Genomic DNA, 27,735 nt, shown 5'->3' with positions numbered 1-27,735 from the left:
AAATCATAAATCACATTTAACGAGTTTTAAATTGTTTATAAGCTCGGTATAGTTCTGAATGCTTTTGAGTCCTTCAGGCATCAACTGCTTAAATACTCTGAAGATCATTCGTCTGGCATAATCTATTCCTAGATGTTCATCATATCCTCTAGACTCACTAGTCTAGGCTCACACAACATAGGCCACTAAGTGGCTTGCATAAGGCACTAACATAGCACATAGTCACATACATTTTCGTTCTTTAGCCTAGGCACATTCCTCTAGGAAATTATATACATATATATATTTATTTTTCTAATCTAGTACCATAGCGGCACCTTCATTAAAGCATCATGCATCACATGCATTTTAAATTAACCCACTCACAATGACAAATCGGCGGCACTCCCACCATCAAACTTCAACCTCCAATCGTCCTCTAGCTCACTAACTAGTCAAATAGCTCAATTTCCATCTTAAAACACATCAAACATCAAAATATTAATTATTTTCTAACTTTTGAAAATATCCAACTTTTTCAAAAATAACTAAATTCTTAACAATCCAACATACTAGCACAAATCGTTCAATAATGAGCTAAACCCATACCTTAGAAGTTGGATTGCAAGAATCTAAGCTCCAAATTCTAGCAAATCACGGGGGATTCCACCAAAGCTGGAAAAATCAATTGCTTGATTATTAATCGATTAAATTAACAATTAATTCGTAAAAATGCTTAATCTTACCTCTAGAGGTGTTTCCCAAGCTCCAATCCACTCCAAATGGGTCCAAAAATTGGTTCGGGGCTTAGGGTTTTGGAGTAGTAAAGAGAGAAAAGGGTTTAGGTTTTGTTTAAAATGGAAGAATAGCTTGAGATTCCTTTTTATTTTTTACCTGTCCCTAGTGATGTATCGATACATTTTCATTAGTTTCAACCAAATCTATCGATACATTGGGACAATGTATCGATATATTTTAGGCATAATTTTCACTACCTTAGATGTATCGATACGTGGGGGAATCTATATATACTTTACCCCCTTAGTTGCTCTTTGTTTCACATCTATCAATACATTTGGATAATGTATCGATAAGTGTTCATATTTATTCAAATCCATCGATACATTTTTGAATGTATCGATTGAAAAATCCCCTGTGCGCTTTATATTGTTCACCTTGCCAAGATTGTATCAATACATTAGGGAATGTATTGACACATTTTCCCTTGGAAGTAGATTTTTAACCTTCCAAACTTCCAAAATTTCTAATCTAACACTCCAAATCATTACCCTACTTAATTCGCACTTCAATTGATTCATATAACTCGAATCCATACACTTATATCCTCGAAGATCACATAAATCTTAAATCAAGACTTCAAACTATAAGATAAATCACATATTTCCATGAATATTTGCCTAAGTGTAAATATACATACTCCCATACAATTGGCTTATTTAGCATATCATTTAAGTCCTCAAAGTGCAATTTTTTTCATAAATCATTCTCAATTGACTTAGGTCATATCGAAAATCAAGAGTGTTACATTTATAGACACTTAACTTAGAGTAGGAACAGTAACTGAGTTAGGGGTAATTTCGTTCTTTCCTTGCTGAGCGTTACTAAATACTTGGTAACCAAATATTCAAGGTCTACACTTTAAAAGACTATTTTCAATTCTATGAAATAGGTTTGAAGTCTAAGTGGTTAATTACCCTTAAATAATAGAAATAAGACAATAAAGCATTCTAGTTATTTACCCCTAAATAATAGAAAAAAATTAATTTCCCCTTAATAACACAAAAGCATCTTCACCTTTTCTAAGACACAATAGCCATGTGTCCTTGGGAAGCTTTGCACCTTTCTTTTATTTCTTTATGGCTGACCATCACTCTCTAAAGACATTTTCTTCCTTGTTTCTTTTCTTCAACCCAAGACCACATTTCCTCCTTCAAGAAAGCCATAATTTTCTTTCTTTTTCTTGGTCCTTTCATTCTTCTACTTTAAACCTTCATTCTTTCTTCTTACTCACTAACTAGCAACTCCCAACCCCATTTATTTCCTTGCTATCCGAACATAAAAAGAGGGAAAATAGATTTTCTCTTCCTCTTTGTGTTTTTCTACACTACCACTTTCAAATCTATCAAGATTATAGACATTAAACCCTTCAATTTTAGGCAAGCAAAAGTGAGATTTCAGCCCATATAAACTCCAAATTTCATGGTTTTATTTTTCAACAATTAATCTCTAATTTTCCATATTATCTTTTTCTTGAAAATATTAGGTTTGTTTGAGTTTAACACCTCCAAGCTCACCAAGGTAAGGAAATCTTAAATTTGAGTAGTTAGTTTAATAGGTTTGTGAATTAGAGTAGAATTATAGGTTAAATGTTAGATTAGAATGTAATTTAATTAGTATATATTTATTAAAATTATTAATTTTAAATTTTTATGGTATGTTTGAGGTTATTGCTATTTATTGATAATTATATGTTCTATTGGTACATCAAGACTCAACTTGGATTAAGGTTTTAGTGGTGTTGGTTTTGTAATGTGGCATCAAAAGGGTGAGTGGACTTGCATTCAATCTATTTTGTTAGAAAATGCATGACAAAGTTTTGAAATATTGTGCCTATAAATGTTTTGGGATGCTTTTATTAATATGTTGATAAGCACATAAGTTTATATATGTATGTAAGAGTATATGAAATATATGTGCATTTCTATTATACAAACTTGCATGGGAACAAGCATTTAAAATGTGTAAATTGTCAATGTGATGGTATTGCTAGTTTTATGAGTTATGAATTTTAAATAAATGTGCCAGACTTTTAATATGATGATAATGTTAGTTTGTAAGTGTTGGTTTTAAATGAAAGTGCTAAATTTCCATGTGTTGAAAAAAAAATGATTGGTTTTATGTGAAACTCCAAGTGTTGAGTATTTAAAGAAATAAAAATGTTTTGATTTCAATAGACACATGTTAAGAACCCTAGATATTGATGAATTTATGAAACGATGGCTTATTGTGTTGGTGCTAAATTGGGTATTTGGAATGGTATAATGGTAGGCCATGATTTCATGATATTATATTATGAACAAAAAGGGTAAAGGATTTTCCAATGGTTTAGAGATGAAAAATGTTTTTCAGTAGAGCCCTTAAGTTAAAACCTAAACTAGTGGCAGTCTATTTTGCACAATGAAGACACCTCGACTAGTAGAGGGAACGAAATGGTGCTAGCCTTGTGGTCGAGAATGGCACAAGCAATGTTATAAGGTCATTAACTATAAATAGTGGACCATTGTTATGTATACACATGTAAGGGTTAGCTACCCTGTGGATGGCCTACATAGTGAGGTGACGAAATACCACTATCACAGACTGTCTATATAGTAGGGTGATGAAATACCACTATTAGTACACTGGTGTTACTTATGAAGTTACATCCAACGATATGTTTTTAAATGTTGAGTTCAAGAGTTGTAATGACCATATTCAATTGACAAATTGAGTTCTAAAATATGTTTTTCAAACTAGTTTATATGACCTCCTGATATATGAAAAGTATTAAAAGTGTAAACTCTTATATGTAGATTGAATATACCTTAAGGGAAAATGGCTAAATGTTTCAAAATGATTTGAGAATTCTGACTGCATTCATAGTTTTGGTTCCAAAAACAAATTGCATGGTTTCAAAGGAAAAATGGCATAGATTTATAAAATATTTCTCCATTAATATGCTTGTTCCCCTCTAATGTCCCTTTTTGAGTTTTATGCTCGCCTTTTCAACTTCATGTTTTGGTTCTCAGATCCAAAGATAGCTAAGCAATCCTACCTTTATCCATTATTGTGGTAGGCATTCGCTAGGCTCCACCAACCCATGTCACTTCCCTATCATGTCATGTTTTATTTTGTACTTAATAGGAGTCTAGTAGTATTGATTTAGCCACTAGATGGCAACTTGTCAAATATTTATGATGGAGAATGTATAAAGATAATGTTACCACTTGATGTTATAATATTGAGTTAAGGCACATTCCATATATGTTAGGTGTTAGGATATTAATGATATTTATAAATATGATAAAATACTACTATACGAGATGTGTGTGACCTTATATGATACAGGTATGACAATAAGCTTGTTTGATCTCAATGGGCTTTGCCTATTGGGCCTTTATGCTAGTTATGGCCCAAGATTGGATCATGATAGTTTAAGAATAAGAAGAATTTACCAATGGAGTCGACTTTTTGTTGGTATTGCCATATCATGTACATTTAACGGTATAGTATTCTTTATGGGATTTACTTATGTCGCTTCAAAAAAGTTGATAATGTAGTTGTAGGAAAACACCATAGTTGACTAACATCAAGTCTCATAGTTGACTAAATGTTTAAAATTTATTAATTAAACTTACATTGCATTTAAATAAAAACATAATGAAGAATTTTTTAAAAGATTAAACTTTATCACACTATTTAAAAAGAAATCAAAATAAAAAGGAAAAAACTAAATGATTATAAACCTAAAATGGTCAAACTAATTTGAAAAAAAAAACAAAAGGCATAATACCTAAATATGTCATTAAACTATTCAAATAAATCTTTATTCGGTTATTGTATTTAATCAAGCTCTTATATTTTTATTTTGAACCAAATAAATCTTTAAAACTAATCGTTAATTAATAGTTGTTACTCAAAATATCATTTATTATTTTTATGCCACATAGCATGCTGACGTGTCACAATGAACGATAACATGATATGTTAATGTGACATAATAACATAACCATGTATCATTTTTCACCTTTTACGTTATAATCATGGCAACGCCATATGAATATAAAATGACAAGTGATATTTTGACTAATAATAATTAATCAATTATTAATCATAAAAATCTATTTGATTTAAAATAAAAGCAAAAAAATTTAATTAAATACAACAGAAGAATAAATGCTTAATTGAATTTTTTAAAAAAATAGTTTGACGACATTTTAAAACATTATGCCAAAAAAGAAAGAAATTTGTCATGTGCGGATAGAGTTCCAATTATATATTAAATTTTTTACGGCTATATACAGTGCACTACTTGGTTAATTGTATTAGTAAGGGCTTGTTTTGGATGACTAGATTAATATAATGTCTACTTCTAAATGTACTCAAAATAAAAGAAAAAATTGTTGCAAATAGACACCGTAATAATATGATTAAGATTTAATCACGGTAGTACTTTCGCATTCGATTTAATGTAAATTCTACTAGAAAGGTAGAGATCGAATCCCTTTTCTAAGAAAAAAACTTAAACCATGATCATAAAGATGTAATGCTGTAAATAACAGAATTTAGACCAATAACCCTAAAATGAACCATCATGTTTTGTTAATAAGTAGAACCACGTGATGTATAAGCACGTAATTATAAACTAAATATGTAAGTATAAGGGCAAAACTTTATTTGAAAAACAAAAGGCAAAAACTTAAATTCGATAACTTTAAACCTATCCACTTGTGCCGAGTCTTGAGTAGATTTTTTAAGTTTGGTATCAACTTGATCTAATCTTGAATATTATTATATTAATAAATAATTATTTTTATTTAATTTTAATTTTAAAATATATCTTAAAAATTAATTTAAAAATACTTTTATATAATTTAATAAATAGATTGAGCTCGAACCCAAGTTTAAGTTTTAAAAGTGCTAACTGAGTCAAACTTGATTCATGAACACCTCTAATTAAGATGAAGTTTGTGTAAAGTTTTCTATTTATAATTAATTATAAACTAAAATTGAGAATCAAAAAATATATCAATGATATAACAAGATAACAAGCTCCACCAATTCATTGGTTTTACTTTTTTTTAATCATTTTTAATAGAAAATTTTACAAACCTCGTGTAGGAATAAAATGTATGTCTATATATTAATTAATCCCTTCGTCTCTTTTTGCTTTTCTTTTTCGTTATCATGAAAACTAAGAATTGTTTTTCATTTTTATAAAAATTAAGAAAAAAATGTTGAATTTAGTATACTATATATTATTAACATTTTAAACTTTTTATAATATTTATATTTGATACTTTTTAATACCAAAAAATAAAATAAAATAATTGAATTACATTTTAAGTTTTCAAAAGAGATGCTATAATCTTCAGATATATAGTTAAGTTTGAATCTCTTTTTCTTTAAAAAGAAAAAAAATCATATCTTATAGAACAAAAAAAGAAGTATAATACCCTTCTTAATAAATAAAGGTGTTTCTACTAAAACAACACCCAAAAAAAAAAAAATAAAGGTATCTAATGGTTTGATTGAGTCTTACTGGCCTTACACTTTTAAAAGCTAAGCTCACTCTGGCATCCAGTCACTATTACATAATATTTTTATTATTGAAACTGTTAACTTATTTTTGTATTAAATTTTACTATAACAATATTTTCAAGCCAAAATACCAAGTTATAAAATATGTCCAAACTTGCTTGATCTACCTATGGTTGTCAACGAATAAGATACTCGATAATTTTAAAATACCCTAATCTAAATCCGATTAAAAAAATATGATACTCAACCTTACAACTACTCCATAATTTTTTGAGATTTCCTACTCGAACCTAAACCTTTAATACCTTACCCACTACCCATTTACTACCCAAATCTGTCTAAACCCTCGTGGTCATATAAGAATATATATGTATATATATGTCAGATCAACTAAATCAATTTTTATATACATAAATACACCTAAGCATTTGATTTATTGATTAATACATTATCTCTCTATTTAAAAAATAGAATTCGAATCCTCTCTCCTATAATTATAAAAAAAAAACTTTTATATATATAAATATAAATATATAAAATTATTTTATCAAACATTGATGTCTGTAATTTCATAAGAATGGAACACTAGAAGTTAGGATAGTAGGCAATGCAAGCGAGAGAGACAATTCAAATTTAGAAAACAGAAATTAAGCTTTTGTTGGTTCCTTTTTCCTCTTTTGGATTTGGTCCATAGGGTGCTCTAGATCATAAGTTTTCCCCTGATAAGAATTGTAAAGGACAGAAAAACACATGTATCCAAAACATGTTGCCGTCAGTTATGAAACTATGAGCACTGCTCAATCATATCATTGCACGTGTGAACGTACTAACACTTTTGAAAGCGTGGTCATCATATATTGGACTGTTCAAACCTTATATAGATGAGGCAGTCACTTCAACCAGTATCTACTTGACTTGGAAAATTTTTTTCCGTTTTTTTTTTTTTGCTTTTTATTTTCTCTTTGTCAAACTTGTACGGACGGATATTCGGTTTTGAAACAAAGACTTTGGGTTGTGTTTGTTTGGTTTTATGAGCTAGAGGAAAAGACCGACCTCGGATCTGAAATGGGTTTTTTTGGTTAAATTTTTTTTTTTCGTATGACAGATGATTATTGCGACAATGATTTCCTTCTGAAGAATTTTTTTTTTTAAGAAAGAAATTAACATCGATTGTCCTTTTTCGTTTAGCTTTTTATTTTTTTATATTTTAATAATTTAATGATCCAAATCTGACAACCAAAACCATGAGGAAGAAGCTCGATACTCGTTTCCCCGCTGTAAGCTTCGTATCGATTTTATCTTTTCTATTTTTACTTTTGCTTTCTGATGAATTCATTTAATTTCTTTGTTTTATCCGATGTTAATTTGTTTTGGGTATATGATTTTTTATTGTTTCGGTTGAAAATGAAATCTGGGTCTTGTTTAGTTTTTTATTTTTGTTCATTTTTTTTGTTGTTTATGCGATTTCATTTTGTAGGACAATTTTGTGATCTGGGTTATCATTAGTTTGCTATATATTAGTTGATGTTGTTTTCAATATCTGGGGTTGTTAAAATTTTCAGTGGACAATTGTATAATTTTATGGAATTTTCATGGAGTCTGTGGTCGGATTGTGTCTTTCATAGTCCTTTCAGGGAAAATTCCTTTTTTGCTGTTTGTGGGAACCCTATGTAGTTTGTTGTATGAGTAACTAATGTTTTCAAATGGTTCTTCTAAATTGGTCCGTTTTGTTTTTGGAGCTATTGGGGTTATTTTGCTAATATGTTTTGACTTGTGAAGTATACTTTTCTAGGCTTTGGTTGGTATCAAACAAATTAGGTGATTTGGTACCAAAGTCCATTTAATTGGAATTATAACAATTAGGTTGGGAACATGTGAGTTGGCTATATTTTGTTTATGTAATTGGGATTGCATTTTCTTTCTCTAAAGTTAGGAATGAGAAAAACAGAGGCTAAGGGGATTTTTTGCAACATGATTTTTATGGAGCTATGGGGATTATGTTTTGCAAATATGATTGGATCCATGAATTATACTTTTCTAGGCTTTTGTTTGTTTCAAACAAATTAAGTGATTTGGCACTGAAATTCAGCTGATTGGTATTATGGATATTAGGTTGGGAATATGTGAGACGGTAATACTATGTAATTGGCATCGGATATTCTTTCTCTAATGTTAGGAATGAGAAAACAGAGGCTAATTTGGTATTTCTTCTTCTGCTGCTTTTTATCTCTTTCATGCAAGTCCTAATCAGTGTCATGTTTGAGTTTTAGACTTATAGGTTAATTTCTCTTATATGAATTGGAAGAAGATCATAAATTGTTGATTCTAATCTTTGTTTGTTTCCTGGGTTTTGGGATGTCATCGCTTTTCATCTGTCGCTTTTGTGGACTTGAATCCTTTTTTCTATTCATGAAATAAGGTGTTAAGTAGTCTTTGTTTCTCTGCAAACTAAAAATGTTGTCATCTGTCTTCATTCTTAATGCTGATTTCTTTGGTTAGAATGTTTTGGTTCTCTTTAAAAATGAAAATATTCTTCAAAGGAAGTTTGAGATTGTGAGTTATGTGGTTTTCTGAGTATGGTTCAGTTTTGACTCCACTTGTCTAAGCACTCATGTTGAAATCTCAACAGTCAGTTAGGATTTGTTTGTTCTCCTTTATCTCATTTTATTGGAAGCTTGAAGAAAAGAGTTGTTTGATTTCTGATGTATAGCACCAGTAGGCTGATACTACAATTGGTGGAATTTGGGATTTGCATTTTTCAGTTTTCGGTCACTGACTTGTGATTTGATTATCATCACAATCAACTGCTTGTTTTGAATCCATAACTAATCCTTGTGTCAATCTATCATATTCATGTCTGGTTTCAACTTTCAAACATTGGATGATTGCAAAAGTTAATGGAAGAATCTGGGCGCTTTGGAATGGTGTGGCTCTCTTTAGTTGCTTACTCCATCCCTAGATGTACTTGTTTCTCCTTTCATTCTTGTGCTAGTAAATCCTCTTTTAGCCTAAAGCATATTTAAGTGGAACCAGACTATCTCCTTTCATTCCTGTGTTATTAAATCCTCTTTTAGCCTAAAGCATATTTAAGTGGAATCATACTTTGGGATTCAGTAGTAATCTTTGGGCACCTTCTATGGCTGATTTCATTGAGTACCTTGTGTTGCTTTCTACAGGAAATTGAAGGATCATGTTAAAGCCTTCACTAATATTCACCATAAAAGAATATAATTTAAGGAAAGAGAAGGAAATAACTAAAACAATGACTTTTCCATGATATCATAATCCATGTTGTCTACCTAGCTCAATTTTGTATGAAGAGTTTCTCTAATGCAGCTATTGAAATTGCGTTTATTAAAAGAATTGCGGACGATCTCTTGATCGGAAAAGCTTTTGGAATCATTTTTTTTTCTTCAAGGTCTATAATAATCACCTCACTTAGTCATACTATGAGCTATAACTTTAAGTGATAGTTGGTAGGCTGCAGAATGTCTTGCTTACTAACATCTAAAACTTTAGGTGAGTGTCGATCATCCTGTTCCAGTTTGGAGTGGACACCCTTAGCAATGCTCTATTTACTGGTCTCTCCATTGGTTTGAAGTCAAAACCTGGTAACAGGATTGAGCTTGTCATTAGTGGTTACTTGCATTATGTCAGTGGTATTAAATAGCAACTTACAAGGACCTGTGCATTGATATTCTCACTTAACAGAGTGACAGTAAGGAATGTGAGGTGCCATTTATTCTTTTGTCTTGATATTCCCTTTTCAGTGTTTAACAAACCTTGTCTGGTTTCTTACTGATATTTGGCCGCTGATTTTTTTTTGGCCAGTATCTTAGGCTGTTGATTGGCTGCTGTTTTATATTCGGATTCCTGATATTAATAGATAATGTTGATTGCTTATAATTATAATATACAGTTTTATGATTACACACTGCACATATTGTTGCATCTTTCAAGAAGTTTTAGTTCCAAAAGATTATGCATAAAAAAGAATGTTAAAGAAGTTTGGTAAAGAAAGGAAATTATTTTCTGATGTTTTGCATATGCTGTAAGGAGTAAGGATGGGCTGCATTTTTATCCCTGGCTTGTGAGCGATTTTCTAGTTATGATATTCCCTTACTTAAGGTTTTGTTTTTCTAATTTTTACAGATGTTACTTTCACCTGTGATTAGTGCTGAATCGTTGAAACATATTTGTTTTTCAGGCTCGTATTAAAAAGATTATGCAAGCTGATGAAGATGTTGGGAAGATTGCTTTAGCAGTGCCTGTTTTAGTTTGTGAGTGGATGTAACTGTCATGATTTTGCCTAAAAAATTTGTCCATGCATGTATATTACTTGCTCATGCTTCTTTTTTCTACCACACAGCTAAAGCATTGGAATTGTTTCTTCAAGACCTTTGTGATCGTACATATGAGATTACCCTTCAGAGAGGAGCAAAGACCATGAGCTCATTGCATCTGTAAGTGCAGAATTAATGTTATTCTTTGTGGCTAACAATGTGTGTTGTCTACTTGAGGACTTGATGTTACTTCTGAAAATTTATAAGTTTGTATACATATTATTGCTCTGTGACAATTAGTTTCAGTTTCTTGATTATGTGGTATGGGAGAAAAATGGGGTAGGGAGAGAAAAAGAAGAGAGTGTGAGAGGGAAAAACGAGAGTAAGACAAAGTGGAGGGAATACGGAGAGAGAAGGTAGATTCAATGCCTAAACTTCCAAAGTCTGTATGAAAGTAACAAGTTTAAGTAGTTATTTGCATCAAACCCTCATTCTCCTAAAATAGCAATTTCCGAACATTATCTGAGATTAAATCCTATAAAAACCCTACTCTTGGTTCATAATCACTATTTTGTTTTCATAACTTTTACTTTACAACTTGTAAGATGATTTTACTAAAAACTTCCTGTTTTAATTTAGTTTACAGGCAAATAACCACTTGGTAACTGCATTGGCTGAAGTGCTTCTTGTTTTTCTTTCTTTTTCCTTTCTGTTGATATAGAAGTGCTTTAGTAGACCAAGAACTTTTGTTCATTTTTATTTGTTTGTTTGTTTTTTCCCCTCTAAAAGTTGTAATTTATCAATAAGAGGAGAATTGCTGCAATATCATATGAAAAGAGAAGTAAAAGAAGAAACACACGGAAAACCCCAAACATCAGTATCAGTGCAAACTAATATAAAGTAAACTCAAGATGAGAATAGTAAGGTTCCAGCATGATCAACAGCATCCACTCATGTACTCATACAAGAGCTTTTGGGGGATTTAGGAGTTAGTGGAGGCATAGATAGCTTCTTAAAATGCTTTCTTCTTTGATTTCAGTGATAGAAAGTACTGTACAGAATTTGTTAAGAGATATTATCTTTTCTCTCAAATTTGATTGCTAAAAGATTTTTATTTTATGTTGTCTAGTCCAGATTCCATCCTTTGGGGTCACAAAAGTATGTGATACATATCCACTATGAAGATTTTTGCAGTAATAATTCTAGGGGAAAAAATCTCTTTTTTTTCTAGTTCCAGATCATGCTAAAATTTTCATTTAACAAGTTTTCTGATCAGCATGGTATCATATCATGTTGCTTCCCATCTTGCTTTTTGGTTTCCCTTCGAAATATGTATTGTACAATGTGAAGTGCACTGGTCTAACTAAAGTGTCCAACTAAACTGCAGAAAGCATTGTGTACAGAGCTATAATGTATTTGACTTTCTAAGGGATATTGTCAGCCGGGTTCCTGACTATGGTCATGGCCATTCTGATGCTGGTGCTGATGATCGAACTATTTCCAAGAGAAGGTTAGAGAAAGCCTGCCATATTTCTTGTTTCTCACTTTTTAATTCATAAGATTTACTTATTTGGTGATACTTTTCCATACCATTCTGCTAGGAAAGCTGCTGGAGATGAAGGGAATGACAGTGATGAAGAGTCAAAGAGGAGCAGAATGGTAAGATGGTTTCCTCGGTATATATATATATACATACAAGATTATGGAACATAGGATGAGCTTGTGTGCAACTTTAAATGAATGATGCTAATTGGTTTTCTTCAGTGACAGAAAGGGTATGCAGTTTAAAAAATAATTGGTGAACTTCAGTGCATTATGCTAGATGCTTTTGCATATAAGGACTTCTGGGTTGGTTCTCTGCAATGCATGTTATTTTAGATGTATGTAAATTTTAAAATGACAGGCCTCAAAGATGTATTCAAAAGTGAAAATTGAATTAGTCATTTGTTTAATTTGTCACTCAAATGTGGACATAATCAGGAGCATGTTAATTTTGTGTGTGTGAATTTGTGTACTTTAAGAGTAACTGGCTTCTCTTACATGTATTCTATGAAGCATGATGTGGGTCATGTGGGCACCAGTGGCAGAGGGAGAGGCCGGGGACGAGGAAGGGGCCGTGGAAGAGGAGCTCGAAATGTGGAAAGAGATTCTCATCGTGAATTAGAACCAGAACCCTGCCCAACTCTTCAGCACTGCAACAAAAGTCTTTCAACCCCTGGAATGGTGATAGATGACGGTTCTGAGTCAAAGGAACTGATGAAAGAGAGCACAATTGGTGAAGATGCCAATCAAGCTGTGACGGAATTTTGATTTGAATGCTGAGGTAGATGAGAATGTGGATACGAAGGCCTCAGCAGGTGCCTCTACTGCTGCTGCAACAACAGCAGCAGCAACAGCAGTGGCAGCAGCTCAGCCTTCATCAGCAGAGCCTACAACAGAAACTAAACATGAAGAATACCCAGGCTGGTCTCTTTCAGAAATGGACAAGATGGCCATTGATCCTCTTCAACTTGCTCAGCTTGGCAGAAGGTTAGATGAGGATGAAGAAGATTATGATGAGGAAGGATAAGTAGTTATGGAGCTGGACATCTAGAAAAAATTAGTGGTTGAGATCAGATTAGCACCTCAGTACAAAAGTTGAGAAATGGCAAAATAGCCAAAGATGACCTCATTGGAGAATGGAAGTACATCCTATGTAGGTCTCAAGGCTCAAATGCATCTCTCTCTCTCTCTCTCTCTCTTCTCCTCTCTCTCTCTCAGAGTTTATCCTTGTCAATGTTCACTTTCTGTTATACCATTTGCTAACATAACTTAAAAAGGTAGCTTCTCACAATGACAAGACACTAGTTTGGGATGTGCTTGTTACTCAATGAGAAAATATGGCGTCCATAGTGTAACAGAATTGCCCTTAGAAAATCTGTGTTAACTATGATCTTTTTCTCTTTTTGTTTTGATTAGCGTATTAACTTTCGTTCATGATTGTCAAATTTAGCAGTATTGATCATATCTTTAATTGCTTTAACATCAGTTACTGTGTTAGTATTGTCTGCTTTCTTAGACCGTTCTTTGAACTTGAGCTGTCATTTGCACTTGCCAAGTTAAGCAATGGGAAGATTAACGGTTGCCAGCCATAGTGCAGAAAAGAAGAATTTCCTCCCCAGTGCCAGGAACTGAAACTGGTAGTCATTGTGTCTTCTGGGTATGTATTCAAAGTGTGGATGCATTGCAGGCTTCTTTTATGCGTGTCAATTGTCACAACCATGCTCCTTGAACGTGATTCTTGCCCTTGTAAGGTCAGGTTTTATGGCACTAAGCATCAAATCGCATATGCATTTATAAGTACAAAGTACATATGCATATATAAGTACAAAGTACAGCGCTGTTTAGGACTCTTCATAGTTTAGCAGCTTGGACTAAGAGGGAAGGTGGCTTTCTTTGACTCTGGTTTTGGTGGCCCACAGTGTTTGTGGTTGCCCTGAAATGGCATAAGATTGATAAGTGGCTGAAATGCCCTTCGCATCGTGAACAGTTCCCTGCTGGCTGTGGGAATTCATACCCGGTAGTTGCGGATAGCCTGTGTAGATGTTTCAAGTTTCTGCTGCGTTTGCAAAGTTGAAATTCTTAGTTCCAACCGTACGGGGTTCTTTGTCCTCAAAGAGGATAATATAAATATTCGATTTAAAAAAAGAAATAAATTTCAAAAATAAAGAGCAACACTATTTTGCAGGTTGCTCATCGATTTTAAAAGCCAAAGCCTTGACCCTAACCTTAAATTGATAAAGAGATGTCAGTACCTTCAACGCAACTCTAACTTATATATTGATATATGAGGTAATATTACATTGCCTCCATTACACAACCATCCATGCAGAAGTTCATGGTCCTTGGGCTAAAACAAGGACTCCCTTTCTCCTCAGCTCAACATACCCTCTTTAACTCTGCTGAAATCTCTCTTTATATCAGCACCTTGATTTGCAATTTCATGCAAATCATATCTTGGGGGAGTTTCAAAGACCTCTTAACTTATATTTGATGAATAAACATAATCCATGGCACTATTAAATTGCAAAGAGAAGCTATTTGTAAAGCAATATTGCATTGACAAAAGCACTGCACTTCAGGAGGTTAACACATAAACGGGAGACATAACATTCTTATAAAGACAGGTTTTCCAGCAGCAGGAGTAAGATCAGTACATGATGCAAGGTTCCAACCATATTTTCATAATATAGGATAATATTAGGTTCAACCTCTAACAATATACAGTAACATTAGCTTCAAGAGTGATCTGGCTCCATGTGATTCAGATGGAAAGTCCCTTCGCTCTTATGGTGTACCTCCACCTTGAACTTCTCTTCCTTGTCTCCTCTCTTGACCTTGAGAAGCATGTAGAGTTTGGCAAAGTCTTCTAGTACCTGTTGCAAGTTCAAACAATAGCAACTCAAAAGAAAAAGAGATCATTTTTGCTTTTACTAATCCCACCTTGCCGCAAGCATAGAGATTCAAATTGTTGTTGAACCATATGTCAGGATGAATCTAGTTCCTAGTCCAATGCAATCCTAAACACCTTGATAGGTGAATAAAACTTTCAAGGCAGAATCTAAAGTTTTGCTGTACAAAGAGGAGACAAACAGAGGCTGGAGTTGAGGAGATGGAGAATGAAGTGACAAACTGAAGGCTATTCTTGACAAACCTTGCAGAAAGTAAAAGCATCGAGAATGAAGATAACATGGATGGTTATGACACATTTTCAATGAAACATCCGAGTAATAAGCATACAAGTACATAAAAGAAGGGATAAATTAAGTTCAGATGAGCAGTCTAAACAATGCCTGTCAAACCCATTTCCAAGTGATGAATAGTATAGAGTAAGGAGTGATCTTAGTTCCACAAGAAACTCAGACACCACATTAAACAAGATCTTAGTTCAATACCAACAAGGCACACATGTACTCACCTAACAATTATAACAGAACATTTGAACATGGAAAAGATGTGAGAAAATAGGAGAAGCTTTAGACTGCTTACCTCAGCCTTGGCATGAACTATTTCTTTAAGTTCATAAGGCACCAGGGAATTGGATCTCTGCTGGATGGTCTTGACAGCATGATTCGCAGCATCCTGAACTACAGGATCATGTGTCGGCAAGGCTTGCAATCCAGGGCCTTTCACATCTAATTTAACAGCAAAACATTGACATAAGTTTGATATGAAACAAAATATACAAAAAAAAAAAAACCTTCATTTTCTTACAAAATTGTTAGATCAGTATGAATGAACCACCTTTCTTGACACCGAGATCAGAAGCAGTAAAAGATGGGGAAACATCAGCATCACCAGCATGCTTAAACTCCTGCAATTCCTTAAAATTCATCCAAGGCTTGACCCACACTTTGGCCTCATAAAGCTTCTTCTTGCCGGCATCAATAGCTTCCACCGTCAAATGATGGAGCGTCCCAGAAACCACTTGCTCGGTTGCCTTCACCACCCTCACAAACTCCACCATCGCGTTCTCTTTCTTGTTGTGCTCATCGACGGCGAAGCGAGCGAGGCTTTCGAGCTCGGCGCTGTTCTGGGAACCACGGGAAGGGTGGACTCCGCCCAAAGTGGTGGCCATTGGTTCAGAGCAGAGGATTGATTCAGCAGAAAACTTGTCAAAGAAGAGAAATTGGATTGCTACGGAGAAGAAGGAGAAGAGTAGGAAATTGGGTTTTCGCATTTGGGTTTATCGAGAAATCGATTCGGCTAAATCTGAAACAATTTGGGTAGTCATTTGGATCAAATGATCAGAGTCTTAGCCCTTCCGCTTTTGCTTAGAGGCTGAGGGAAGAATGAAGTACTAGCCACGTGTCACTTGAATAAAATACCTTCGCTTAATATGTAATCAAATTGCTTAATGTGGACCCACCCATACATGACATTGCCATGGAATTTTTGTGCCTATGCGTGAAAATTTGGAGTTGAAAAAGGATGCACCCGGTCGGTTTGATCCGTTAGATATTAAATTTTAGGGTAAAATATTTTTATTTTTTAAAATTTTAATCATAATTTTATATTCATCTATTAATATTTAAAATAAACAATCCATCCCTAATATATAAACGGTAATAATCGGTCAATATAAAATATTTAAAATATCTTTTTCATTCGTTCACTCTATTTTAATATTTTTTTCCTTTCAGATCAATCGACGTTTTATTACACTAATCAATACCATATCCGCACTCTCCTTTAAAGAGCATGAGACTCACGTTTCCCGTTGGAACATCTACAAGAGATCTGGTGCTCTTTGGTTAGATCCAATCATAAGGTGGCCTGCATGTAAGAGGATTTTTTTTTTAATAAAAGAGAAAAAAATTTAAAAATAGAAAATGATAATTTATATAGTGTGATAATTTGTAAAATTAATTAAAAATAAAATTATTCGAGAAATATTATCACATTATCAAACTAATAAAAATATTAATAGTTGATTGATGGATAGATTTATATATCTAATGTAAGATATTTTTTTAAGGTAGACGATTTATTTCGAATATTAATAGACACTTGCGTGAAATTATGATTAAAATTTTAATAAATAAAAAAAATTAAATTTATTATATTTACTAGAATTGATTGAAAATCAAACTAGAGGAAATATTTTCTAATATTTTATCAAATTTTAAAATAATATATAATTATAAATTTTAACAATTTAATAATATTTTAAATTTTATATATATTCATGGTATAATATAAAAACTAAAAAAATATATTAATATATAATAATTTAAATTTTTATTAGTTCAAATTCGATAGTTGAGTCTGCTCGATGGAAATTTTAATTATCAAAAATCGAATCGAATTGATCAAAATAATTGAACACTCAAAAAACCATTCTACTTGAAAACCAAACTTTATTTCAATTGATTGGATTTGAAATGATTTAGTATTGAAAATTACCATGCTAAGCATCTGTTTGTATATTAAAGCAAGACAATAAAATTAACAAATTATATACTCCTGACATTATGTCACAATTTTTATTTTTTATTTTTTCAGCATCATAATTTTTAATTTTTGTATTTTGTGATGTCAAAGTTTTATAATAAACTAATTTCCTCAAATTAAATGAATTTTACAATTTTAATTGGTAATATGTATAGAAATGAAAAAATCGATGACTTGATTTAACTAAATATAACTTCAATCGACTAAAAGTAATATTTCAAAAAAATTTGATGGTAAAAATGCTCCCTATCTCTTATAGGAATTTTACCTGTAAAGGAAATTATCTCAATCCTAATATTTCTTGTGGGATCCTACATTAGTGAAAAGTTGAATAACCTCTTCGGAGATCCGACATCTTATAAAGTTGAGTAAACTCTAATACTACTTTCATAAACTCATACATACAACTAAAAAGACATGCCTATTAAATTAAAAAAACTCTATTTCATGTCTTGTTGATGTGAGATCCGCGACAAGCGCCATTTCTCATATAAGTTCAAGATAACATGTTTATATATGCATCAGAAAAGTCATAGTCACAAAGTATAATTTTATATCATACTAACAAGTTTTGAAATTCTTATACAATATTCATTGAGTAAACATAATACAACACAGACTCCCTTAAAGGAGGAAAAACAGAAAAAGAAAATAGTTTTATGGAGGACAATGATAAGAAGTTAAAGACCCAGCAGTCCAAAGATGGGGAAGACATGAATATAAGTTCCACTGCAAACATGGGCTCAGAGTGCTTCAAAAACAAATACTAAAAAGCTTGGCATCAAATACAGCACTTTGAGCTACTTACAAGCCAGGGAGGAGAAAAAAAAAAACATGAGTTTATGAAATATGCTCATGTAACATCATCCTCCCATCCACAGATAGAGCAGTAAAAAGGGCTTCTCCAACAATTCCGGAGGAAAAACAAGACGAGATGCCTTCTCCATCAAAAAGCTGGGCAATGAAAACATAATCGAAATACTAGCAACATTAGGATGACATCGTGTATATTTCTTCAGACTTTCAGTTATTCCTTATCGAAAAAGCTATTTCTGGACTTGGAAAATTTTGAAAAATACTGTCATTTGTCATTGGTTTTGAGTTTGTCTTTGATCCTGGCTGAAGCCTCACCTGTTATGTTGATTCAAACAATACAATCAAATCTCAACATTCGGCACAGCAAAAATCAGAACTTCATGGAAAGAAAACATAATCAAAGCTCTCTCTGCTATGCCCACAAACATTAAATCCATGCCTCTATTATCTAGCATTGGCAAATAATGACCTTTTCCTTCAACCTGATGGTAACTTCATAAGAAGATTGATTGTAGCAGTAAGTTGAAAGAAGCTGTACAAATTACCAAGAAGTTATTCATAGGACAAACCTCATATTGTTCAAGCAACGATGCAAACAATCTTGCAATTCCTTGAATGACAAACTTCTGGCAAACGCAGGCACGTGTACCAGAACCGAAGGGAAGAAAAGCTGGATTCTTATTTGGATCGTTCAAAACAAATGAACTCTGTCCTTGGTCCAAAAGTTCAACAGGTCCTGAGCCCAAGAAAACAATTAGAAGAGACTAATATGACATGATAATCATCATACATTTCCCAGCTCAGTACTCTAGGGACTGAATGGTGAGACACAACTGAATGCACACAATATCCAAAGAAGGTTAAAACCCACATCCAGAAGCAAAACACCCACATGATCGTGACACATAGAGTATCCATTGGCAGCAGGTACAATCAACCCAACTAAGCTACATGGACAACAAGAAGTCACTTGCAATTGTGCAAAAGGTGTATTAATATGCTAAACTGCATAACACAAAAACCTAAGTGCATGACGCAGATAAATAAAAATGACAATGTCACATAGCTTAGTACTGAATTGGTAAGTAAAAAGTAGCACAACTCTGAATTAATAGATAGTTGGAAAAGTAGAGAGTAGAACCTGCAATGGATATATCCTTGTTCAGTGAACCGGATATCTTTGCAGTAGTTGACAGAAAACGATATGGATTAAATTTAGCAGCATCATTTCCCCAACTAGAATCATCCATCTGCACCAACTGTACAGGTACAACAAGTATTGCTCCAGTGGGTATAATTACACCAGACTTAAGCCTCAAATCTTCAAAACATAAAGAGAGGGAAAATTCAGTATCAGTAAACATAAAAGCAGTGTCATAATTAGTAATTACAATCACAACCAGTATCAAAAGCACAGTATCCAAATCATGCAACAAAAACTTATATAGAACTCGGGCTCTAAGCCTCAAAAGCATAATTCAATTCGATATAAGATATATAAACACTTTCAATTTTATCAAAAGAAAGTCCAATGCCATATGCCATTTTTAAAAATATAAACTAGGTCAAGTAGGCCATGTAAAATCGAAATAAGAAACAATAGCAAATAGGGGTGTATGCATGTCAAACCTATTGATGAGCTACTTGGGCTTTTCACTGTCAAGTCAAGCTCAAGGTTGAATAGCTCAAGTTGTCAAGCGAGCCAAGTTCAAGTTTATCAATAAATGACTTGAGTAGCTCACATGCCTACTCAAACTTTTGACCTTTTTTTTCCCTTTAAATGTGGTTTATGCATTAGATGCATTTATATAGACCAAAAAAGGTAAAACTCGAGGTTGATATAAGCTTGATAATAGTCAAGCCCAATCTAATAGAGTTCAAATACCTTGATCACTTTGCCTAATTGAGCTCAAACTTGAAACTGAAGCTTGGTTGAGCTAAAGCCAAGCTTCACGCCTCAAGCCCTGTAATCAAGTCAAGCTTGAGCATTTTACTATGTCAACTTGACTCGATTACACCTGATACTAGAAAGGTGATTAGTAGGAGCTGTAAAAAACGTTAATAACCAATATAACAAAATAACTTGCTTCCATATTTATAAAAACATAAAACCACAATGCACATTCATATCCCCAAATTTCAAAGATACAGGCTAAAGCAGTAATCCCTTCCCGAATTTAAGAATGACAACTTGCATGATACAGCTTATATTTTACAGATTCTGAGCAATTATTTTCCAACAAGATCCTCTGTTTCTGGTAGGAAAAGAAAAGAACAAAAATTTAGGATCACTTGAGTCCACACAGATAAAACACTGATCAAGTAAAACACTTGAAAGCAAATGACAATTTTCAAAGTAAAACCACATAAACATAATTCTAGTAGATTGTTTAAAACAAAATTGATGCAGGAGGATCACAAGTATTGAAACCTTAAATCCTGGCAAAGCTAATTCGATATACCATCTAAGATGATACAGCAGTAGTGGAAGAAGAATGGACAGAAAAATGCCAAATAATGGCTGAATGATTATTGAAAATAAAGACCTCATGACGCTAAAAAAATCTGATGAAAGATGTATTATGGTACAAGCACTATATATAGCTTGAATATCTTTCATAACTAACAAGCAATTCAGATGCTAAAAAAATGTCACAAAATTAACGTGGATTCCAGACATTGAACAGTACAAATATGTATATAAATTTGAGGTTTTGATGTGAAATCCAGAATAGTTAGGTATTGAAAATACTTATTGCAAGTTCCATACCCATCTCCAAGGTAATTTTCAAATACTGATCAAGGAAGATTAGAAAAAGTATATCTAAATGATTGCCAATTTTAACCTCCAAAAAAGCAATGTATACCATGTTTTAGAGAACATCTCTGTAGCAAAGGCCCAGCTGGCATAAGACGAGCAGACTCATACACAGTTGCCAACAATAAAGGCATCTTCTCTGCATTAGGTTGATCTATCTCCCCTGAACCTTTCTGTGCCATAATTATCTCTGAGTAAATCTGCAGACATTCAATGTCAAAGACACAAATCAGTTGCAATCTGTGGTCTTCAACTTCAAACTTAAGTCCGTCAACAAATCAGAAAAAAAAGATGTTAGTTGACTTTTCTTTTCAACTAATAAATAGTAAGGAAAAGAAGCATATGAGTGATCAGTTCAGCACAAATCTGTTAAGTATTTTAGGGACTAAAAATCCTAAAACCTAAACCTACCCCAATTAGGACTGTTATTGCACAACAACTTTGCTCCAGAAAAGTTGAATTTACTAAAACTACTATTTGCACTGGAACCCCAAAAATGCTATCTTAAGAGAACTTAAATATTGCACACACAAGCAACTTGAACAAGTAAGAGATTTCTCCTCCTTTATCAAAAAATCAACCTAGCACTTGGTTGACATAACATTCTAACACAAAATTCTACCCTACTTCATACCATACTCCAGAAAACGATTCTGCCAGGGCATACTGTCTAAATAGAACCGTAACATATTGCATTTGTCATGCAACTTAAATTAGTTCTTCATTCACTATTCCAGAAATAACTATCCTATGCTAACCAAAGACTACCACCTTTATCCCCCACAATCCATACCATATTCCTACCCAATCCTAACATCTGACAGCACCTTTCTCTGTTCTCCTCTCTATCTACCTTGTTGGCAAACTAGCTGGTAAACTTGCATTAATTTAAACCCACACCTAACCAACCCCAAAAATGTTGCATCCATAGCTACAAACCAAATCTTCAAGTACATCTTTATCCACAAAAAATTGTGCAAAACCAACCCATTCTATAAACAAAACTTGTGCACACAGGACAATCCTGATAGACATTCTTGCGCAGAGGTCATTAAGGACTACAAAGCAAATGAATTCACAATCGAATAGCAGCACTTTCATAAATAATCAATATTATTGGCAAGTCAATCATTTCTATTTATGAAGCATGAAATATAAAATCAATTAAAGTACTTTCACATGATATAATCAATTAAAGTAATATAAACAACATGACAACTACAATAACAATAACAATTAAGGAACTCATTAAAACATTAATGCAGTAAACAGTGCAGTGACTTTACAGAAACCTATACGGTAAAGATAATTAGTTGAAAAGGAAGGCATCATGCAACAAACATGAAACAGAAAAGAAAGTAAGGACAATGACCCTTGTAATGATGAAGTCTACTTCAGACCCCAATTGTGTAGAAGAACACAAGAGTTTCACAAATACTTAGCAAAATATTCAAGAATGAGTCGTTCAAACTACTAGCTCTGTCACAGGTCTGAGCCCCTTTAACATCAGTTCTTTTATGATGTAATTCTGTGAGCAGAGGAGTAAATAGATAAGGGGGAAAATAAAGAAACAGGAATAGAGGATGACTACCTTATGCTGTATTTCTGGATGAGTAACAAGCCTCACCAGCATATTACTGATCAAACCTGCTGTTGTTAAGCATCCATGAAACATCATACCCATAATATCACCACAAGGTTCTTCTCTTGCCTTAGGATGGCAATTAAGCTCTTCCAGGGAAAAGAAATCTTGCAAAAAGATGCCAGAATAGGATTTTGAACCAACTGTGGCCTCCATACCAGCATTTGCAGTTTCATTATGAGAGACTGGATCCATGCCATGGTATAGCTTGTAATTTTTACTGCACTGTTGAACAAGATCTTGAGTTAGGCATTTCAACTTTGTACATAATCGTTGATACCTCCAAAATCCTTGTTCCCAAAAGGGAGTAACACTATACGAGGCCCAAAAGCAAGCATCCTTAGCAATCCTCGTCAAGAGCTCCTCATAAATAGTTGCCTTAGACCAAGCCAAGAATGTGTCACCAAAGAGCATAGCTCCAAGCAAAGTGAAGGCCATATGCTGAGAAACCATCTTACAATCAATACTTCCTTTGCCCATGATGTGGTGTAATTTTTCCATGATACAATCCACAGCCTTGGTAGGGATCACATTTGCTCGCTCAATCAATCTTCCATTCAATTCAGATGCCAATAACTCTCTTCTCTTTTCCACCTTCAGATCATGCAAAGAAAAAGAATCCTTAAATTAGAGGGGTGGGGAATAAATAAAGGGGAGAGGAGTTCAATCATGTTATCAAAGGAAAAATGAAAAAAGAGAGAAGATATATGATCATTTTCTTATATATTATTGCTTTTAAATAACCTTTTTGTTTGAATAATTTGAAGACCAAACAAAACATATCATCCATATGGTGGTTGCAGACACCAGATTACCAAAGCTTCATCAAACAGTACATGCCTACTCATGTATTAAAAAAATCTTTCATCCAGCCTCAACGTCTCCAAGCAAAGAATTAGACAGATTGTACCACTTCAATTTAATCCCAAAGTTAATTTTTGTCTTAAAAAAAGGATTTAACAGACACTTAATTACAAAAGTTTAGAAGCAATTAGAAAGGAAAACCCTCAATGGCAGTATAAGTAAATCAGGAAATGCACAAGAGAAACCATATGAACAGGATTGCTCCCTCCCTTTCTCCCTTAAACAGCAGCTCCTAAATTACAGAAATATTAATTAATGAAGACAACAGTCATAGGCGAGCTATTGAAACAGAACAGGGTACTCAAGATATATAGTTACTTGATACTTTGAAGGTTTTAAAGAAAAACAGACCCTGTATGGCACACTAAGAAGGGGTACGATATCAACCATAGACCTCTGCAATCATAGGATGTCTAATGAAAGTTCTTTTCTCTCCTCACACAATCCTTAATTTGCAAGAATAATGAGCTCGAACCACATAATCCTTGCTATGCAAGAGTAATGTGCTATAAGCATCATTCAAAGCATATTCCAAGATCATTTTATTTTCCTATAGCTCCTTCCTTAATCTACCTGAAAAGTTTTTTCTTATTCCCTTCAGTTAGCCACCAAAATCACAATTGTATCCCATAGCTATTTCCCTCCTAATAGAAAAATCTCAAACATTCCAAAACTGTGCTTCATCACCATCATAAGTAAAGCAACAGATTCTAAGGTCCCAATCAACTTTGATCCCTCCATTGACTTAACCATAGGCGAGAAGACAACTGGTTTTGTCATATTGTATGCTTAAGGATGATGAAGATGCTAATTTTAGCATCCACAGATTTGTTCATACAATGGCTTCATTATGCATCCATAAGTCATTAACAACAGAAAGAATAAGTAATGCTCTCTCTGATTGTTGCCTTTACTACTCTTTTCTTCATGCATCTGTTTGCGAAGGCAAATAATATTTTTGACAGTTTAAATATTAAAATTTATTTTTTTTATTAACACAATGCCTGATTTACTTTTATATACAACGATTATGTTTGAATGCACATCACAATCTAGTTATTTCTCAGTTTTCGTTGAATATGATTTTCCCTTCTACCATTTGCTGGCGATTGTTTGACCTTTAAGGTAACAAAAAGAAATCAGTTAAAAACAAAGAGCAAAAGCAGCAGCATTCAAACATAGTCCAAGCAAAGCTAATATTGTTTGTAAACATGGTTCCTTGAACAGAAACACCTGTCCTATTGATTTGGATAAGCTCTGATCATTCCTGACCAGTAACCTACTCTATCCACAATTTAAAAACAACAATAACAGCAAAATAAACTTGTAGCGTAAGTACCTCATCAAAAGAAGAAGCAAAGAGGGTGGATCGTCCAAAGGCCAAACGGAAAGCCTTTCCGGTCAACGGCAGTTTATCCTTAGCCTTCAACAGCATCTCTTTGATAAGTTCTGGCTCTTTTATTGAAACCAAAAGCTGTGTAGGACCCAACCATAACTTCACAACTGATCCATATTCCCCATGAGAATCTGACAAGAGCTCTGGAAAAGAAAAAACATAATTTTTAGTTCAAAAAAAAAAAGATTTTGACAAACTAAGAAGGACCCAGATTCCAAAATTTAATTACTAATCCGTTCTAGAAACAGCTATGAAAATCTAATTGACAAACAAAGAAAATCCCAGAGTCTAAAATCCAATTACTGATCATTAAAGAAAAGAAAAAGCTTTACTAATGAGAAAAAATATATATGATTTTGGCAAACCAAGAAAACCCCGTATTCTAAAAATCCAATTACTCATCATTTTGGATTAAAAAATTATGCAAAGCTGAAAGAAAAGAAGTAGTAGTTTTTGACCTGTGAGACTTTGTTTGGAGACAGTATTGAAATGGCCATAAAAGGAAGGACAAGGAGGGCCCGGAATTTTGCGAGCCTGAGTCCATAACTTGAAGAGCTTAAAAAGCTTGTTAGTAAGGAGACAAGTGATGGTTATAAGAGAAATCCAAAGAAAAGCATTGATTTCCCAAACAGCATAGTCTCTAAGGAAACGAGAAGTGTCCAGGGAATAATCACAAGAGCCAGAATTCCATGTTCGCAGAAGAAAGGAAAGGAAAGGGTTGGAAGTAGCAGTAGTGGTAGCTGCACATGACTTCATTTTCTTTTGGCTACAACTGTTTTGTCATAAGCAGAAAACTTTGGCTTTTGATGGGATTTCGGAAGGGAATGGGATGTGGTGCCCTGCTGCTTCAGTTTCTGTGAAAATTTGAGGTGGGGTTTTGCTCGTTTTTTGACTTTGGTGGAGCCTGTTTGATTGATGGGAAAATATTGGCAAAGCATGTGCCACTTGAGGAGACGTGGGATCCAACTACATCTCACCTTTCGGTTCTACTCATTAAAGGCAAAATATACTTGGAGGCAGCTATCATTTGCATAAACTATATACTTTTCTAAAAGAAGAACATGAAAATTTAGTTGTTGTTAAGTGTCACGGATCTCTCGTATTCCTCATATTAATAAGATATAAAAAAAAATTAATTTATAAATAAAAGTTTTTTTATTTAATAAAATTTTATTTAAATTAAATATATGAACACGTAATAAGCAATATCTTAATTTATATCATTAATGATATAAAAATTGAAATAGTCTCAATCAAAGTGATATTAGGATCGAGATAATATGAATATAAAAATAGAATAAATTTTGAATTTATAAATAGGAGTCTTATTTCACATAACAATTTTTTTTTGTGAGTTTGAAAGTATTTTTCTTTTTTTTGTTTTGACCTTTTTTTTATATATAACTTCATTTAGAAACATCTTATAAGGAAAAGATTAATTAAAAAAAAGACAGAAGGAATATTATTTTACCTTTATTTTTAATTTTATAAAAATGTCTAATTAAAATAAAATTTGATTGTGAAGTGTAAAAATAGAAGAAGAAAAAAAGAAGAAGATATTTTGTTAAAGATTTTTATACTTAAATGTTTGACAAGTACACCTTTATTTATTTTATATATACTTAAATTCTAAAAAGATGGTCCAAACATCTGCCTAACTTATACCAGGCAAGCCATATTGAGCCATGGCTAATTAAGCATTTCGGTCGAAGCAGGTGAGGCAACTGCCCTTACAAGGTTGAATTATCCTATGGGCATTATTTGACCCAATCCCAGACCTAATGCTAACTTTAATGTCCTCATCACCGGACACCTCCTCCTGCTGCCTCACTTTGAATAATTTAACACAGAAAGTAGTGGTCCAATATAGGTTTGCCATGCCTGCTTCTCTCTCTCTGCAATCCACTTGCATACCAGGTCTGACTATGGAGGCGGCCTTGATATGGACAGCTATCAAATTTTTGTACTCATATAATAATAACAAAACCATCATTTAATTACTTTAAATGGGGTTAGAAATCTTGTATGTACAAGTCTTGTTTGTAAATGTTCCTGGTAGAGCTCATTTCATAGCTCATAGATTGGGATATCTTTACTCAGTTTTGAGATATTCATCCATAGGATATTTTCAACAATAATAATAAAAAGACAAAAAAAAAGTTTTTTTAATATTTATAATTATTAAAAAGTTATATTTATTCAAATAATGAAAGTTTATATGTCAATAATTTTGTTTTACATTATAAATAAATTGAATAAAACCTTAAAAAAAAGATATTGATATTTATCTTAAAATCATTTCTTTGATTTTCAATTTTGTGTTCTAATAATATCTTGTAGCTTTTACTAATTTTTGTTTGATTTGGATTCCTCCTAGGCTCCTGTCCCCATGGCCCTTTGCTATTTAGTAAGCTGACAAAAGAAAGAGGTCCCCATATGAGATTAAGAAAATGATCTTGAATTGGATAAAGATGGCACTGAAAATTATAATCTAATTTATGTATTTGTTTTTTTATATTCCTTTTAGATTTGTCTACACTGGTTTTTTTAAAAAAAATGATTTAGGGTCACTCACAAATCAATTTAGTTGGGTGACTAATTTTAAATATGTATTGATTTAATT

General features: G+C 33.0%; 3 protein-coding genes across 3 annotated transcripts; 1 reads left to right on the top strand and 2 right to left on the bottom strand.

Moving 5' to 3' along the window:
* Positions 1 to 7,217: 7,217 nt before the first annotated feature.
* LOC110425894 (uncharacterized) lies at positions 7,218 to 13,610 on the top strand. The gene is given in 7 exon segments (XM_021440970.2): positions 7,218 to 7,577; positions 10,508 to 10,580; positions 10,670 to 10,763; positions 11,971 to 12,093; positions 12,185 to 12,242; positions 12,639 to 12,881; positions 12,883 to 13,610. Coding segments are annotated over 7 exon segments (894 nt in total). The 5' UTR covers positions 7,218 to 7,544; the 3' UTR covers positions 13,153 to 13,610.
* Positions 13,611 to 14,708: 1,098 nt separating this feature from the next.
* Positions 14,709 to 16,435, bottom strand: CYSB (cystatin B). Its single transcript, XM_021440751.2, has 3 exons — positions 15,867 to 16,435; positions 15,612 to 15,757; positions 14,709 to 14,998 (listed from the first exon to the last, which is right to left on the bottom strand). Exons 1-3 carry the CDS (start codon positions 16,300 to 16,302, stop codon positions 14,861 to 14,863), a joined length of 720 nt encoding a protein of 239 aa, XP_021296426.1. The 5' UTR covers positions 16,303 to 16,435; the 3' UTR covers positions 14,709 to 14,860.
* A 1,674-nt stretch (positions 16,436 to 18,109) lies between these two features.
* Positions 18,110 to 26,133, bottom strand: LOC110425805 (uncharacterized). The gene is made up of 7 exons (XM_021440845.1): positions 25,571 to 26,133; positions 25,056 to 25,255; positions 22,802 to 23,446; positions 21,260 to 21,410; positions 19,534 to 19,713; positions 18,962 to 19,128; positions 18,110 to 18,707 (listed from the first exon to the last, which is right to left on the bottom strand). Exons 1-7 carry the CDS (start codon positions 25,866 to 25,868, stop codon positions 18,600 to 18,602), a joined length of 1,749 nt encoding a protein of 582 aa, XP_021296520.1. The 5' UTR covers positions 25,869 to 26,133; the 3' UTR covers positions 18,110 to 18,599.
* Between the last annotated feature and the right edge of the window lie 1,602 nt (positions 26,134 to 27,735).

The sequence above is a fragment of the Theobroma umbraticum genome, unplaced genomic scaffold (assembly GCF_002168275.2).
Source record: "Theobroma umbraticum cultivar Fairchild unplaced genomic scaffold, ASM216827v3 scaffold_12.1, whole genome shotgun sequence".
In the NCBI taxonomy this organism is placed as follows: Eukaryota; Viridiplantae; Streptophyta; class Magnoliopsida; order Malvales; family Malvaceae; genus Theobroma; species Theobroma umbraticum.
Note: the sequence above shows the minus strand (reverse complement) of the source record. Positions and strands in the feature narration are given on the sequence as shown.